The 18,592-nt window shown below is 43.6% G+C and overlaps 1 protein-coding gene across 1 annotated transcript in view; it reads right to left on the minus strand.

The window, feature by feature from the left end:
- CFAP251 (cilia and flagella associated protein 251) overlaps positions 1-18,592 on the minus strand; it is a 66,942-nt gene that overhangs the window by 47,753 nt on the left and 597 nt on the right. The window contains exons 2-8 of the mRNA XM_072802410.1: positions 17,890-18,102; positions 17,272-17,469; positions 16,269-16,640; positions 10,996-11,136; positions 8,497-8,606; positions 1,989-2,100; positions 1,638-1,718 (exon numbers count right to left, since the gene is read on the minus strand). Coding sequence (XP_072658511.1) covers positions 1,638-1,718; positions 1,989-2,100; positions 8,497-8,606; positions 10,996-11,136; positions 16,269-16,640; positions 17,272-17,469; positions 17,890-18,084 — 1,209 coding nt within the window. The 5' untranslated portion in view covers positions 18,085-18,102. The remainder of the gene's footprint in view (positions 1-1,637; positions 1,719-1,988; positions 2,101-8,496; positions 8,607-10,995; positions 11,137-16,268; positions 16,641-17,271; positions 17,470-17,889; positions 18,103-18,592) is intronic.

The following is an 18,592-nucleotide window of genomic DNA, read 5'->3' on the forward strand; positions in this document are numbered from 1 at the left end:
CCATTAGAGGAATAGGCTGGTCACTGCAGGAGAGGGCCTTGAGTGTGTGAGAGGGATGGGATCTAGTGCACTGGTTCTCTCATAATTAGAGGGGAAAGAGAAGGTGGGGAGGTTGAAAGCAAGCTGTAGGCCTGGGAATGAGAACAGGCCAGTGTATCTGATGGCCTCCATTCCCCCAATGCAAAATGAGAGGTCATCTGCTGAGAGTAAGAGGAAGGACTGGGGAGGTATGAGGAGAAGGTGTGAGATAAGTGTCTCTAGAAGCAAAACAGACAACCTACTAGCACTAAAGCCAGTCAATGCTGAAAGCTCAGTTGTCATTTGTGACTCCATGCCAGATCAAAGAAACCTGCTCAGTTGGGTGGGCAGGAGCACAGAGCACACTAATGGCAGAGTCCTTCCAGATGTGGGGCATATGCAGTGCTAACAGCACTTTCTGTTATGATGGAGATGTTCACTCATCTGTGCTGTCAAACATGGCCGCAGTCAGTCACAGGTGGCTAGTGAGTACCTGAAATGTAGAGATGCTGAGGAAATGAATTTGTAGTTTTATCTTATTTCAATCTATTCAAATCTAAGTAGCCACATGTATTCAGCAAAGTTTCATGGTGCAAAATCACACAAAAATCAGTTGAGTTTCTATATATTAGCAATAAACAATCTGAGAAGGAAATTAAGAACACGAATCTACTTACAATAGCATAAAAATACCTAGGAATAAAATCTTGGGTGAAAGTTGTACACTGCAAACTATAAAACACTGCTGAAGGAAATTCAAGAAGACATAAGTATATGGAAAGACATCCTGTGCCCATGGATTGTTAAGAGGACAGCTATCCCAAGTGATCGTAGATTCAATGCAATCTCTATCAAAATCCCAGAGGAGCTTTTGGCAGCAATAGAAAAACCTACTATGGCTGGTGGCTATTCTATCAGCTCAGCTTACAAAGCCGTAAGGAAATTTTTTTCAGAGACCTAGAGAAATGCTGGGGGCCAGAAGAGACATGGACATAAAGCTGTAGAGCTTTATGATTGGCTGAGCCCAATCACCCAGACCCTCTGACTGGGTTCTAGGTCCGGCATCCAGGTATGTACTTTCCATAGTGTCTTAGCACATGAGTAGGTACTCAGCAAGCTAATGATGAATGAGGACGCAAGAATGAATAAGACGATGCAGAACAGCAGAGTAAACTTTGTGGGTGTCCTTGGCAAGTAACTTCAAGCAAACTGGGACTAATAACTTCCAGATATTAGGAGCAGTTAAGTGCATACTTCCAGAATAAGAAAGGCTGCTGGCCTCTGACTTCAGACAAATTATCTGTAATTTTTTTAAAATTTTTTTAAATTATCTGTAATTAATAGCATTCCATAGATGTTACTAAATAACTCCTTCCCAACATGTTTGCATGGATTGTGTGAGATACTGTATATAAAGAACTTAGCAGAATCTGGCACATAATAAATGCTCAAAAAATTGCTAACCATCATAAAAAATAAAAATGAAATCATGGATATGAAAATGTTTTTTAACAAGTGCTAGAGCACCATAACAAAACTCCAGTAAAGCCAAAAGTAGGTTTTGACCTGGGCTCAGTATAACTGTACACCATCACTTTACAGACTCAAATTGAGCTCACCTGAAAGCCATACTCTTTGGGAAGGTCAAGAGTACACGCTGGCGTTTCCACTGCTAAGGTCCACCTCCAGATGCAAACTTTCTGTGAGTGCCAGCAGACAGAGGAGGATAAGAAGAAGGTTTCTGAAGGCAGCTAAGTCCCCTACACCTCTTGTGGTAACCCTGTAACTTCGGCTAATGGAGCAGAGCACTGTAAGCAAAGCTCCAGGCAGAGAACTCCCACCAATGTGCTAAGGGATATGGTCATTCCCTGAGAGCATCACAGATGCCATGTGGCCAGAGCAGAGCTGCTCACTGGGACACACCTGACAGGCTGGCCAGCCCGCTGAGGCCAATTCCAAGGGCCCTGTACCTGGATTTCAGCATCTGAGATGGTTGCCAGATACTTGGCGTCCCGGGTGATGGCTATGGACCCAATGCCATTGCCTTCTGGACAGCTGTCAAATATTGTGTGCACAGGAATGCTGCAAAACAGGCCAGGGGAACAACTGTTTGCTGAGGTCTCCTTGCTTCCCAGAGGGACTCACTTCAAAAGCATCAGTTATGGAGGAACCAAATGTGGTTCATCCATATGATGGACTATGATTCAGCCATAGAAAGGAATAGGCAGTGAAAGCTACTCTGCCATGGGCGAACCCTGAAAACACCACATGAAGTGAAAGGAGCCTGCTGTATGAATCCATTGGTATGAAATGTCCAGAGTTTGAGGTGGCTGGGTGGCTTAGTTGGTGAAGCATTTGCCTTTGGCTCAGGATGGAGTCTCAGGATGGATCCCCACATCAGGCTCCCTGCTCAGCAGGGAGTCTGCTTCTCCCTCTGCCCCCACCCCTGGTCCTTCTCTCTTTCTCTCAAATAAACAAATAAAATATTTTTTTAATGAAGTGTCCATAATTAGAAAATTCGCAGGGATAGAAAGCAGATTGGAGGCTGCTAGGGGATGGGGGAGGAGGGAAAGAGAATGATGGCTGATGGTTTCAGATTTTCCTTTTGGGGAGTTGAAAATATTTTGGAAGTAGGAGTGCCTAGCTGGATCAGTCAGTGGAGTATGTGACTTCTGATCTCAGGGTTGTGAGTTCAGGCCCGATGTTGAGTGTAGAGATTACTTAAAATCTTTTAAAGAAAAAGTATTTTGGAACTAGCTATAGGTGGGGATCACATAACACTGTTACTGTGCTAAATGCCATTGAATGCACACTTTATAATGGTGAATTGTATGTTATGTAAATTTTACCTCAATTTAAAAAAACAAAATTAACTTGGCATCATGCAAATGGGCTATTTGTTGTCTTCGTGAAGTCTAGTGTCACTCATTATTGAGCGCTGATTCGGTGCCAGGCACAAAGGACGGAAATATGAAAAAAGACTCCTAGGACAATACCCAAGCTCTTAGGAAAACGAGCACCCTCCTACCTAAGTGGGAATGTAAATAAGCACAAGCTTTCTAGACAGCAACTTAGCTACATCAATCAAAATTGTAAATGTATATACCCTATGACCCAACAATTCCTCTTCTACAACTTGTTCCCAGAAAAATAATAGCAAAAATAAACAGATAAATATTAGTTCATGTTTTTGTAGAACTGCTTTAATGGCAAAAAAATCTGGAAACAACAAAATATCCATGGATGTGAGAGATGTTAAAAAATATTAGAACATAACCATATAATGAAAAACTATGCTACTTTCAAAAAAAATGAGGAAGATATTGGAAGGTGACCAAAATTTTGTGAAAAAAGCAAATTACAAAAGAGTGTATGTAGCATCATCCTGGATGAAGGAAAGAAAGTGCACACATTTCTGTGCAGAGAAGAGGCTAGAGGAATGGACTCCAAAGTAAGCTAAGGTGACTGTGGAGATGTGTTTGGGTGGAAAGGGACTTTCACTTTTTTGTCCTCATGCACTTTTTTTTTTTTTTTTAAGATTTTTATTTATTTATTTGAGAGAGAGCGAGAGCAAGAGTGAAGTGAGGGGCAGAGGGAGAAGTAGACTCCCACTGAGCGGGGAGCTAGTATGGGGCTCAATCCCAGGACCTCAGGATCATGATCTGAGCCAAAGGCAGGCAGATGCTTAACTGACTGAACCACTCAGCCCCTCTCTTCATTACTTCTGTACTTGTTACTGGCAAGACTCGAACTGTAAGAAGCAGGCAAAGCCTTGTCACATGCAGAATTAATTTTCTAAAAGATTTTATTAATTTATTCATGAGAGACACAGAGACACAGGCAGAGGGAGAAACAGGCTCCTGCGGAAAGCCCGATGCAGGACTTGATCCCAGGACTCCAGGATCACGACCTGCACCAAAGGCAGACACTCAACCACTAAGCCACCCAGCTGCCCCTAAATTAGATATTTAAATATCTAAGAGAGCTAAAGAAATTCAGGAGATGGCAGAAGCAAGGAAGTGAGTGAACAGTAGCATGGGGAGGGGGGAGTCCCTGACCTACACTGGAGATAAAGAGCAGGTAGTAATAATCCAGGAACATAATCCAGGAACACTGTTTTTCATTATGGAGCCCTTGTTATAGCAAACATGTCACTTCTGGGCCATACCTGGCTGGGCCCAGAGAGAAACACAGAGAGAGACAGAGGCAGAGACATAGGTATAGGGAAAAGCAGGCTCCATGCAAGGAGCCCAATGTGGGATTCAATCCCAGGACTCCAGAATCATGCCCTGAGCTGAAGGCAGATGCTTAACTGCTGAACTACCCAGGTGTCCTGGGAAAAGCATCTTAACCCTGTGGCTATTCAGAATTAAATATAAAGATGATGATGTCAGTTGGGCTTGTACTGTAAACGTATTGGTGGAAAGAGAATTTGTTTATTTTGTTTAGGAATGGGTGATGTTTAAGAGAATTTAACATATCAGAGCCTCTGATAGATTCAATTTGTGATTCTAATTTAAAGCCTGTACTTAATTTAGACTTGTAATTTTTTTTAGACTTGTAATTTTAATTTCAAATTGCATTGGTTTATAAACAATATTAAAATACTTATGAGAACTTAATTTTTGCCATAGTTATGTCTAATTTATTAGATTTACAAGAATTACTTAAGTATGGGTGAAGGGTTTATTTTTTAATCAGACTACTCAAGAACTTAAAGATAAAACCAAATATATTCAATTTCTAAGTGAAGTTTAAAAATGTTTTAAATGAATTAATAATCAAATTTGTAAGTGGGGCCAAACATTATTCAAAACCCCCTTAAAGGCAATTGCAAAAATATGCTAGATTTATAAAAGAAGTAAGATTTTTAAGTTGAATGAAAAGCTTAAGGAAAAACTATCCTTGTTAGTTTACAACTTGAAAGTGAATGTTAATTCTAAAACCAAATAATCTTTTCTGGATCCCAAAGTCATCATTTGCTGTATCATAAAACTCATATCAACATGTTGAATTGTTAACCACAGATGCACTGTAATTTGAAATTAAAAAAAGAAAAATCACTGACAGTGTCATCCCCAGTCTGGTAGGGGAGACAGCTTCACAAGCAAGAAAGAAGCAAAGAATAAACACTTTATATGGGGGCCACCTGTGCCTGGAGAAGGAGAGATATAAGCAACAGTGTCAGAGAAGGAACACACGTGAGGGGCCCACTCTTCCTGCTTACAGACTTCCTGTCACAGGATATATTAACTTTCCCTCATGGGTAAGTCTTGCAGCTGAAAGCATAAGACAGCCACAGCTGCAGCTAGGCAGTATGGTATGTGTGTATGTGTGTGTGTCTCACTTTCTGGGGGACATGTTCCCGCGGCTATGATGCAAGATGTGTACTCCCTCTAACACAGACTGGGTTGGTGACAGGCAGCCTCTGAAGGGTGTTAAGCAGGGAAGCAACATAATCAGATTTTGGGTTTGGGAGAAGATCACACTCAAAATGCCATGGAGAAAAACTATGTGGTTGTACATGATGATGTCCACGTACCTGTGTTTAAGACAACAGCAAATGTTCTGGAAGGAAACATACCAAATGAACTACCACTAGGAAGAAGACGAAGATTGGTGGTGGTAGCCAGAGGAGATATTAGCTTTCAGTTAAAAGATTTTTAAATATCAACAGATGGATAAACAAAGTTGGTCTATCCGTGCAATGGAATCTTGAAAAGAAAGGAGCACTGTTTCATGCCACAACACGGGAGTACTCTGAAAACACCATGCTGAGAGAAGAGCCAGGCACAAAAAGTCACATACAACTCCACACACAAAAAACAATAGGCATCTACAAAGACAGAAATTAGAGAAGGGGCCCAGGGGAGGGAGAACAGGGAGCTTACTGGCACAGAGTTTCTGTTTGGGGGTGATAAAAATGTTCTGGAAATAGTGTCGATGGTTGTACAACATCATGAATGTAATTAATGCCACTGAATTATATGCTTAAAGATGGTGGAGATGGGGATCCCTGGGTGGCGCAGCAGTTTGGCGCCTGCCTTTGGCCCCGGGCGCGATCCTGGAGACCCGGGATCGAATCCCATGTCGGGCTCCCGGTGCATGGAGCCTGCTTCTCCCTCTGCCTGTGTCTCTGCCTCTCTCTCTCTCTCTCTCTCTCTCTCTCTGTGACTATCATAAATAAAAAAATTAAAATAAAATAAAATAAAAAAAGATCATGGAGATGGGGCGCCTGGGTGGCTCAGTCAGAAAAGTGGCTGGCTCTTGGTTTCAGCTCAGGTCATGATTTCAGGGTCCTGGGATTGAGCCCTACCTTGGGCTCTGTGCTCAGCAAGGAGTCTGCTGGAGGATTCTCTCTCCCTCTGCTCATCCTCCCACTCATGCTCTCTAACTCGCTCTCTCAAATAAATAAATAAATCTTCTTAAAAATTGTGAAGATGGTCAATTTTGTGATGTATATTTCACTATAATAAAACAAAATCAACATCCTGGGGGTTGGGTGGCAGAGTGAAGCTGCAGAGGAGGAGCCCTGTCAGGTGAGGGCCCAGGTGAGAGAGGATGGGCAGGGGCACCAGGGGTGGGTTCAGAAGGCATCTGGGAGGAAATGCAACAGGGCTTTGAGACATTTTAGCAGGAGATACACATGGGGCATCCAGGTAGAATATTCTCCAGCAGCTTCCTCGTTTGTGAAAAGATGAAATACGAGGTGATTACTGAGATGTGGCTTAAAACCCCAGTTCTGCTCCCTCCTGGTTGGAGAATAGTACCAACCAGGTCCTCACCAGCTCAGGCCACAGGAAGCAGAGTCTCAGAAGTCAGATGAAAACCAAGGGGATGTGGTATCAGAGAAGCCAAGGAAATGAAAGGTGTCAAATGCTACTGAGATGTCCAGTAAGATAAGGACCAAGATTAGGAAACATGGCCCTATGGAGATCACCAGTCACCTGGAGGACCTGTATCTTAGAATATCCAACATAACTTTCCAGAATACCTGAGCATTAAACACAACTTCTTCCTAATTGTGTCCTACTGGACTCATCCACCCCCCATGTCAGTGCCCCCCTGCAACTGAACCGGGGCCTTACAATCTTATCAATTAACCTAGCACTGCACTCTGCCTCTAGGACCAGGAATTGAGAAAGAAAACTCACATATGAGCATCTATCATGGGCCGTGTACTGTGCTTTACTGGTCTTCATGATAGTCCTATGAAGTAAGTGTAGTGAATTGAGGGCCTTCTCAAAAGTCATGTCCACCCAGAGCCTCAGAATGTGAGTGTTATACGGGAATAGGGTCTTTGCAGATGTACTTAGTTCAGAAGAGGTCATGCTGGATTAGGATGGATCCTAAATCCAATGACTACTGAACTCACAGAAGAGAAGACACAAAGAGACACACAGGGGGGGATCCCTGGGTGGCGCAGCGGTTTGGCGCCTGCCTTTGGCCCGGGGCGCGATCCTGGAGACCCGGGATCGAATCCCACGTCAGGCTCCCGGTGCATGGAGCCTGCTTCTCCCTCTGCCTATGTCTCTGCTTCTCTCTCTCTCTCTGTGCGACTATCATAAATAAAATAAAAATTAAAAAAAAAAAAAAAAAAAAAGAGACACACAGGGGACAATGCCACCTGAAGACAGAGGCAGAGACTAGAGTGATTAGTCTACCAGCTAAGGAATGCCAAAGGCTGCCAGCCACCACCAGCAGCTGGGAGAGAGGCCTGGAACAGGTTCCCTCACAGCCCCAGAAGGAACCACCCCTTTGGGCATCCTGATTTCAGACTTCCAGCCTCGTGAACTGTGACATAACTTTCTGTTTCTTTTTGTTTGTTTGTTTTTTTTAAGATTTTATTTATTTATTCATGAGAGACACAGAGAGAGAGGCAGAGGGAGAAGCAGGCTCATGCAGGGAGCCCGACGTGGGACTCAATCCCGTGTCTCCAGGATCATGCCCTGGACTGAAGGCGGCGCTAAACTGCTGAGCCACCTGGGCTGCCCAACTATCTATTTATTTTTTTATTTTTTATTTTTCCAACTATCTATTTTTTAAGCCCCTTGGTGTGTGGTAATTTCTTAGAGCAGCCCAAGGAAACCAAAACAGTAGGTATGATTAGCCCTCCTTTTTTTTTTTTTTTTTTTTTTTTTTTTTTTGCAGGTGAGGAAAGTCACTGCACTTCCCTGGGCCTCCAAGCTGGGTCAGGGTGGGTTAACCTCCCTCAGCCCCATCTACTCGGGGACACTGCCAAACCAAGTCTCTGGGTCTAAAGAGCCAAGTATTATAAATGGGAAATTCACCAAGGTAATGTCACTCAATCAGGCCTCAAGGCAACAAGATGGCCAGCCTCCCAGGCCACTTCACCCCTCATCCTGTATCCCATCACTAGTTTCTGTAACGTCCACACCAGCATTACTCATTTGTTGCTGGTCACAGTAGCAGATCCACTGTATGAAGTAGGAAAAAACATGACTGCACAAAGCTTACCCTGTGAAGGAATCCCATATAATTATTAGACAGTTGGGCCCTTTGTCAGCCGTGGCAATCCACCGCCTATCTTCACTGATGCAAAGGCAGGAGATCACATTAAGGTGGCCCTGCAGAAATGCAGAGAAAATGCTTTGAAACATCAAGAACAGTAGGAGAGGCTGGAGCCCCAAAGAGAGAACAAAGCTCTCCTTCCAGGTCCATCTGGCTGAAAATTCCACTCCAATGGGCCTTCCCTGGCATTTCTCCATAGCCAGTGGTTTTCAGATTTTCTCTCCCTCAACATACCTGAAGGATAAGCCACACTCACAGGGACAGGGTCTCCCTACAGGTCGAGTCATGTACCCAACTCTGAACCCAGGTTGAGAATAAATGTTGGGCTTCTGCCCAGCCCCCAGCCCCTTCATCTCCCTAAAAATGTGTCCACATCAGGTCACTGAGCAATTCTGGGGCAAGAGCCTCCTCACTTGTCTCTGCTTTCATTCCCATCCCCCTATAATCCTTTCCCAGTAACTCAGGAATCTCCTGGAAACACAAACAAGATGGCACTGCTCCCTGCCAGAAAACAGACCGTTTCCTCCCTTCTTCATCTCCTGTTGCTCACTCAATGCCAGCCATACTGGGCCCGATGCACAGGCCTGCAAACCCGGAACTCTCTGGGCTAGAATGCTCCTCCCCAAACTGCCCCTGGTTGGTTCATTCTCCTCAGTCCATCAGATCTCCCCATAAAGGGCACATCTGCATTGCCAGCCCACCAGTCAGAGGTCCATCTCTCACTCTTGGTCTCTCTCCTACAGCAGCCCACGTTTCCTTTGGAGTGCTTGTTACCATTTGTAATTATGTATTTATGAGATTGTAAGCTATACAAAGGGGCGGGGGGACCAGACCTGTTTTGTTCACCACTACAGACACAGACTCTAAACAAAGAAGTGATGACAAATATCTGTGGAATAAAGGAATGAATGAATGAATGAATGAATGGTGAATGGTGAATGGTCAAGGCTATTCCCAGCCATGTGACTATGAGGGAGGCTGGACACCTGCCTGGCATAGTCCCTATTTCTCAGCCCCTCTGCCCACTCCTACCCTTTCCCGACTCTGCAGACACAAATGCTCCCATCTCCCTCTGTTGTTACCCCTGTGTTCAGTGCTGCACATTCAACTAAGTTCCAAGAAGGGCTGCGTGCTGCTTTTGTGTATGTTTCTGGACTCCTAGAGAGCAAATACCTCCAGCTGCACCCACACGGTGTGGATTCCTTGAAAAACCCTTTGTGATGTTTCTGACGTAGGCATTGACTGAGGAAGATCCTTATTAAAATATATGCCCATTGCAAAGGGTAATCTGGAACGTTTATTTACTAGGTTAACTAGTGAAAAGTCAGACACCAAGAAAAGAGGACAGTGGGTCAGGTAAATGATCAGGAATAAAGGAAGCAGAGTGGTGTAGGGAGGGCAAACACAGAGGACACGGGAGAGGAAGGCATAGGATGACAACCAACCTACTCAACACTTTGATGTCAGGGGACCTACATTCAAGAAAGACCTGGCTTCACCATGTACCAGTGCAATCTTGGGTAAGTCAGCTAAACCTCTCTGAGCCTCAGTTTTTTCTTCTAGTAAAATGGGGGTATTACCACCCACCTCTCAGCACAATTATGAGGATCAAAGCCCTTTTGCACCTGCAAAGCCCTCCCCTAAATATTAATTAGGTCTGGAATCCATGCTAAAGCCTTTTATGTTCCCCATGGTTCTGTGGCGGCAACATGATATATCCTGACCACATCTTTATGGAAATGTAAAAAAAAAATTACAAATGCTTTAAATTCCTGTTGCTGTAAAATAAACATCAATTGCTGTGGTTTGTAAATTGATTCTGATTAGAATTAGAGACAACGAACAATACAGTGTGTTTCTGGGGCACCTGTGTGGCTCAGTCAGATCAGTGTCTGACTTAATTTCAGCTCAGGTCACGATCTCAGGGTTGTGGGATTGAGCCCCACTTCAGGCTCTGTGCTCAGTGTGGAGTCTGCTTCTCTCCCTCTTTTTCTCCCTCTTCCTCTGCCTCTGCTCCACTCCCTTACTCTCTCGCTGTTTCTCTAACAATATGTAGGTAAATCTTTTTTAAAAATGTGTTTCTAGGGATCCCTGGGTGGCGCAGCGGTTTGGCGCCTGCCTTTGGCCCAGGGCGTGATCCCGGAGACATGGGATCGAATCCCACATCGGGCTCCCGGTGCATGGAGCCTGCTTCTCCCTCTGCCTGTGTCTCTGCCTCTCTCTCTCTCTCTCTCTCTGTGACTATCATAAATAAATAAAAATTTTAAAAAATGTGTTTCTAAAGACAAGACTTACTATAGTCCAGAAGAGAGGTAGGAAAACACGATAGTGACATAATGAAGTCAGTTCTTAGAATAAAAAAAGAAAATGCTACATTCCAGTGAAAGACAGCCTCTTTTGTTATGAAAAACAAAACAAAACAAAACAAAACAAAAACTTGCGTACCTGAAGATGATGCTGAGTATTCTTGAAAACATTGTAGATGACTGCAGTGTGAGCACAGACATAAAGAAGAACTCTCTGGTTTTCGTCTCGAATATAGTAAACCGGAAGAGAACTGTTCCATCCGAAAGACCAAGTCATGGTCTGGAAGACAAAGACAAATCCAGTGAGATACTAATTGTGCCAAGCCCAGGGCTGTGATGCCAGGCACCCCGGCACAGTCTCTGGAGGAGGAGGATTCACATCATCGATCCAAAGAAGAGAAATCACTTCAAGAAGGTCCTCAACAGCATGCTAGCATGTGGATGACCCTTGAAACCATGATGCTGAGTGAAAGAGGCGAGACATGGAGGACTACACAGTACATGATTCCATCTCTATGAAGTGCCCAGAAGAGTCAAATCCATAAAGGCAGAAAGTAGATAAGTGGCTGCAGGGGGAGGGTTGGGGGGCTCGGGGGGGTTGGGGAGATCAGGGGGATGGGTAGGAAATGACTGCTAAGGGATATAGATTTCTTTTGTAGGGGATGAAAATGTTCTGGAATCAGTGGTAATGGTTGCCCAACCTTGCAAACATGCTAAAAACTAATGAATCATATACTTTAAAAGGGTAAATTTTACAAGGATGTGGAGAAATCGGAACCCCTGTGCACTCTTGGTGGGAACATGAAATGGCGCTGCTGTAGTGAGAAACGACATGGAGATTTCTCAAAAAATTGAAAACAGAATTACTATATAATGCAGAAATTATACTTCCAAGTATACACCTAAAAGAACTGAAATCAGGGTCTCAAAGAGACACTCGTACACCCATGTTTGTAGCAGCATATTTCACAAAGTCAAAAGGTAGAAGAAACCCAAGTGTCCCTCAACAGATGAATGGATAAACAAAATGTGAGGATTATTCAGTCTTCAAAAAGGACATCCAGCCATTCAACCACATGGATGAGCCTTGAGGACAACATGTGAAATCCACCAGTCACAACAAGTGAAATTCACCAGTCACAACAAGACAAATACTATGTGACTCCACTTATATGAGGTCCCGAGAGGACTCAGAGCCGTAGACACACAAAGTAGAGTGGTGGGTGCCAGGGGCTGGGCTGGGGAATGAGGAACTACTCAGTAGGTAGGGAGTTTCAGGCTTTGGTTGCACCACAATGCAAATGTACTTACTACTACACATTGTACACCTAAAAATGGTTAAGATGGTAAATTTTAGGGGCACCTGGGTGGCACAGTTGGATAAGCGACTGACTCTGGTTTTGGCTCAGGTTGTGTTCTCAGGGTTGTGGAATCCAGCCCCATGGCAGGCTCCACACATAGTCTGCTTAAAGACTTTCTCTGCCCCTCCCCATCAGCCACTGTATGCATACTCATACTCTTTCTCAAATAAATAAATAAATCTTTCTAAAAATGGTAAATTTTACTTTATGTGTATTTTATCACAATTTTATATTTTAGGAGGGTGAATTTAATGCTATGTGAATAATACCTTGCTTAAAAGAGAAAAGAGGGACACCTGGGTGGCTCAGTGGTCTACCTTTGGTTTAGGTCATGATCCCGGGGTCTGATGATCGAATCCCATATCAGGCTCCCCACAGGGAGCCTGCTTCTCCCTCTGCCTATCTCTGTATCTCTCATGAATAGATAAATAAAATCTTTAAAAAAATAAAAGAAAGACAACAGTAAACAGAAAGAACATCCTATCCTTCTAGTCCCTAGGACCTAAGCTGCTCAGTACCTGACACATAGTGAGCAATGATATTGTGAAATTCAATTTGCTTCATGAAAATATGTGGAATGGACAAGTTGTAGTACAGTCACTAAGGAACTTCATAAGAAAGGCAGTTATTGAGCCAGGAATATGTGGACCTCATACACCATTTTCCCTGGAAGAATAAAGCATAAAGAGACAAAATTCCCTCAGTATGATTAAAGATTCCATACTGCCAGGAATAAATCCAAAATAAAAATTTTCTGAAATGAAAAATTAGAGGTACTATAAATCTCTCTACTGCTTTGAATCCAATAGCAGTTTACTTATGCATATTTTGGGTTCCAAGTTTTTTATAAAAATCACGGATAAGCAGGGATCCCTGGGTGGCGCAGCGGTTTGGCGCCTGCCTTTGGCCCAGGGCATGATCCTGGAGATCCGGGATTGAATCCCACGTCGGGCTCCCGGTGCATGGAGCCTGCTTCTCCCTCTGCCTATGTCTCTGCCTCTCTCTCTCTCTGTGTGTGTGTGACTATCATAAATAAATTAAAAAAATTAAAAAAAAAATCACGGATAAGCAAACCATGGTACATTCATACAAGGGAGTATTATTCAGCAATAAAAAGAAAATGAACTAGCAAGCCAGGAAAAGACATGGAGAAATCTTAAATGCATTTTGCTAAGTGAAAGGAGCCAACCTGAAAAGACTTCACACTGTATGATTCCAACCACATGACATTCTGGAAAAGACAAAATTATGGAGACAGTAAAACAAACAAACAAACAAACATATCACAATTCTTGCCAGAGAGAGAGGGAGTGAAGAGAAGAATGGATAGTGGGGCATGAGGGATTTGAAGGCAGTGATGCTACTCTGTAGGGCATTGCAATGGTGGACACATCTCATTATACCTTAGAGCTCAGAGAACATTACACCATCAGGAGTGACCCCTAAGGTAAATGACGGACTTTAGTTAATAGTAATGATCAATATTGGCCCTTCAACTGTAACAAATGCCCCGCACTAATGCAAGATATTAATAGACGGGATATCTAGGGGTGGGCACAAGGGAGTATATGGGAACTCTGTACTTTTGTTCAGTTTGCTATAAATCTAAACTGCTCAAAAAAAAAAAAAAAAGTCCATTTAGCAGTGTGTGTCTGGCTCAGTCAGTAAAGCCTATGACTCCTGATCTCCAAGTGTTGTAGCCCCACACTGGGTGTAAGAGATTACTTAAAAACAAAAAAACAGTCTGTTCAGAAAATTAGCTATGGTGAATTAATCGCTTGTGGTAGTGGCTAAAGTGACAGCTAAGTGATTAGAGATTTTTTGGTAAGTAATTCACTCAGTACTAACAGAATATCCTTGCTCAAGCAGCACTCACATTAATTGAAACCACAGAAGTAGTAATTGCATTTTGCACCAGTTTTACCATTCGTGGTGAATGATCATGGTGGCAGCCATCTCTTTCAGCAATCTTCTAAAGCATGAACACAAAACGTTATGTCAAAACCAGACTTCACTATACTTGACAATCTTAATATTCCTTCTCACAAATGCATGATACCTTGTTTTCTTGGCTGGAGACATTTGGGATAAGGCAGGGGACCCCAAAGAGAAAGGAGAGAGATGCAGAAGCACACTTGCTGAAGCCCCTCTGGTGAGGACAAATCAGAAGCAACATAAATGGCCATCAATAACAGGGAAATGGTTGAATGTAAAATAAGGAAGTGGATCTACAAGGACCAATACAGAAAATCCTCCAAGACATATTAAGTGGAAAAATATTTTGCAGTAAGGCAAAAGATCTTACTGGTGGAGAAAACAAAAACTAATGTGTGTCGTGGTGTGTGTGCATGCGCACAGATACCAAATCTGTAGATGCTCAGGAAAAGGTCTGGAAAGATATACGGTCATGCTAAACTGTAACAGTAGTCACTTTAGGGAAATGGATTTGACATGGCCTGTGTAAAAAGAGGAATCTGCTTGAATTTTTTTTATTTTTTATTTTTATTTACTTTTAGACAGGGGGAGGAGCAGAGAGAATCCCAAGTAGGCTCCACACTCAGCAGGGCTGGCTGGATCTCATGAACCCGAGATCATGACCTGAGCCAACATCAAGGCTCAGATGGTTAACCGAGTGAGCCACCCAGGTGCCCCTGCTTAAAAAAAATTTTTTTTAAAGAGCATCTATTAATTTTAGCAGAAAGAAAAAACAATGGAGGAACAGGAAAAGAAAAGAAGTGTACTCAAAGAGCTAAACAAATTTGCAGAGGGAGGTGGTCTAGAATAGTTAGGTTCTGCAGTGAGCCCAAGGCTAACAGGGGACCCAAACCCTGGCACAAAGGTCACTTGCTCTCATTAGTGACATTACCTGATGTCTTGTTAGCTGGCTAAACAAGACAAAAGTCTTCATGGGCTCTAAAACTTATTCTTCCTTTCAGACTGAGCAAGCACAAGTTTTGATCTTGAACTCCACTGCTCGGAGTAAGCCCAGTCTACAGAAAGGAGGCTATTGGTTGTCTGCATCTCCCACTAGGCATTTTCCATCATCCTCACCATCATTACCATCCTTACCACCACGACCATCATCATCATCTCTAGATGTTAACACTCGTCAAGTGCTCACTCTGTGTCAGGAACTACATTAAATGTTTTATGCTCAATCATTTACAAATCTTTCAAAAGCAGAATCTACAGGGGAAAAACCAGAGATGAATCCTAGAAAGCATTTTCAGTAGCAGATGGAGAAAGAAGGGAAAACACTCTCCTCTTCCTCCTCTTGGTACGTGATAATATTTATACTTCTCAAAGATGGTGGTGCTCTGGAATATTGTCATGGCAGCAAAAGCAGATTCCTTTGGACCACCTGGTACTTTTCTCAGCAGCTTTCACTTTTTCCATACCTTTCACTTTCCGGCCTATCTTAGAATGGATAATTTTAGGAGCCCGTAATGATTTTAGGAATTTGTAAAGGTATTAAGCAAATTAAGGCAGAAGAGGTGAAAAGAGGAGGGAAAGGGGAAAGGAATAGAAGAGGAAAAGGAGGAGGAGGAAGAGGAGGAGGAGAGTTGCAGCTTGAGATTCCCACAAGGAACAGCACCCTGTGCAACAGACACACCACGTCCAGGAATTTCCTGCCTGCAGAGCAACACTACTGGACTCAAATGCAGTGTTCTTGTCTGTATCCTGTCACACATGTCCAGCCAGAGCCCTGAACTGAATTTTAAAACATATGGGTTTGGGCAGCCCCAGTGGCCCAGTTTAGCCCCGCCTTCAGCCCAGGGAGTGGTCCTAGAGGCCAGGGATCTCTGCATGGAGCCTGCTCCTCCCTCTGCCTGCGTCTCTGCCTCTCTCTCTCTCTCTCTCTCTCTCTGTCTCTCATGAATAAATAAATAAAATCTTTAAAAAGATAAAAATAAAAATAAAAAAACATATAGGTTTATTATTAGTTCAAAAGGGACCTTTCTGGTGATATTTTTTCCCCAATGCATAAAATTATCTTATTTCACCATGCTCTCAAAGCACTGGAGGAAATTAAAAAGGATGTTACACTTACCAAAGGGTAAACATTGGCACTGTAATCCTTTTGGAACAAAATGTCCTCACTGGTGGAGACCAGTGAACTCTCCGGGATCTCTGCTTTGGGCTGGAATTCTTTTTCTTCTTCCTCACTTAGGGATGATAATCTTTCTTCTTCCTTTCCCGGTTCCAAGTCTCTCCTTTCTTGTCCCAGTTCGTCTTGGGGCATCTGGTCAATTTTCTCTGTAGGCTCGCTTGAGGGCTGTGTTTCAGGGAAATGAATCTGTTGTTGCTCAGAACTGGTTTGATCCAAATCAAGAAATCTTAGTTTTGAGCTCCAGTCCCTTAAAAGCTCACTTGTTTCTGAATGCTTTGATCCTATTGAATGCTTTGACTCACTAAGGGTTTTCTGTATTCCAAATATAGTGTGTGTGGTTTGTTGTCTCCTTCACTCTCCTTTAAGCTCCTGATCAGCCAGCCTTGGTGTTTGCCTCACACTGGAGCCATGGAGTGTTTTATAAAAGGAGCCTGGGACATTTTGTACTTAAACAACATGAATCATGGGTGTGCCAGGTTTGTTCTTGGCCTACTAGCAGAACCACACAGCAAAACCATTCTTCTAAGAGGCACAGATCGTCTCCAAGGATGGACGAGTCACGGAGTCACTTCTTGGACCACAGTGAGCTCTGCGTCAGGGAGAGTCTGTGGAAAGCCTACATTACTGTTATAACACAGACTTTGCTTTAAGACAAACACACTCCAGTGAACCCCAACCAGCTCTTTACATCAGTTCTGCTGCACACTTCCTCCAGGAAGCTCTCCCTGACCACCCTCCTAGCTGGGTTAAGTGTCCTTGCATCTCTCAAGCACTGCACTTAGCATACTGTTCTACAGTGTTCAGGTATCAATCGGCCTCCCTACACACCTTAAGAGCTCCTTAAGAGAATGGATTGTATCTTATTTGTATTTTCCCCACAGCCCGGCAGATGGTAAGTATTCAGTTAATGACAATGAATGAATGACTTAAAATTACTACTTACTAGGAAAGTTCCAGACATGATTGACTGGGAGCGAGTTGATGTAAGTCTCTCCAAATTGACCATGGACTTGGTGATTTCTCGGAGCTTCACCGTGGTTTCTTCCTGTACTCCTGCAGCCTCCTCCTCCTTCCCATATTCTTTCCCCTCTTCTTCCTCCTCCTTCTCTTCTTCTTCTTCCCTTTCCTCTCCCTCTTCCTCCTCTCCCTGTTCCCCTGCCTCCTCTCCTTCTTCCTCCTGCCCTTCCCCCTCCTCCTCCTCCTTTCCCCCTTCCTCCTCCTCCCCCTCCTTTTCCCATTCTTCCCCTTCCTTTTTCCCCTCCTTTTCCCATTTCTCCTCTTCCTCCTCTCCCTCTTCCCCTTGTTCCTCTTCTTCCTCTTCCCCTTCCTCCTCCACTTCCTCCTTTCCCCTCTTTTCCCATTCCTCCCCCTCCTCCCCTACCTCTCCCTCATTTTCCCCTTCCTCCACCTCCTTCCCTTCTACCTCCCCCTTCTCCTTTTCCCATTCCTCCGCCTCTTCCCCTTCTTCCTCTCCTTCTTCCCCTTCCTCCCCTTCTTCCTCCCCTTCTTCCTCCCCCCTCTCCTTTTCCCATTCCTCTCCCTCTTCCCCTTCTTCTTCCACTCCTTCCTTCTCTTCCCCTTCCTCCTCTCCTTCCTCCTCCTGCTCCCCCTCCTGCTGAGGCTCTCTCCATACTAATATGTCATCTTTTAATTCCTGTTGCATACTTTCCATCCCTCTATAATTATAATCTTCTTCCATCTCTGTTTCCCCATCTTCTTCTGTTTCTTCTAGTGGATGTTCTCCTGCATCCGACATTATTTTTTGTGGACTTTCCTTTAGAGAAATTTTGACCATAACAATCAGCAGTTCCCTTTGTTTCCCATTTTAATTTCCTGGTGCACTAACCTATTGATGAAGTGTGCAATACTAAAGCCTGTCCCAAATTTTAAACATATTGATGTCAGGGCCTCTCATCTTTCTAGGAATAACTTTAGAGCCCTCTAACTCACTTTATATATATTCATATTCCCACAGGCAGCAAAGTGATAACCCAGGCATTAACAACAATCCTAATAATGTAAACAAGGGCAGAAGCAGTGGCTTAGTGATTAAAATCCTGAGCTTTACAGTCAGCCTCTCCTGGCACTGAATCCCAGTTCTACCACTCACTAGCTCTGTGACCTTGGGCGAGTCACTGTACCTCTCAGAGTCCAAATTTGCTCACAGGCAGAATAAAAGTGAGAACCCTAAATTCTGGGGTTGAGATGACAGATGTAAAATGCTCAACGCAGCTGCTGCAGAGTGCTTGAAAGGCAGCAATCAT

Source organism: Canis lupus, chromosome 27 (assembly GCF_048164855.1).
Source record: "Canis lupus baileyi chromosome 27, mCanLup2.hap1, whole genome shotgun sequence".
Taxonomy (NCBI): domain Eukaryota; kingdom Metazoa; phylum Chordata; class Mammalia; order Carnivora; family Canidae; genus Canis; species Canis lupus.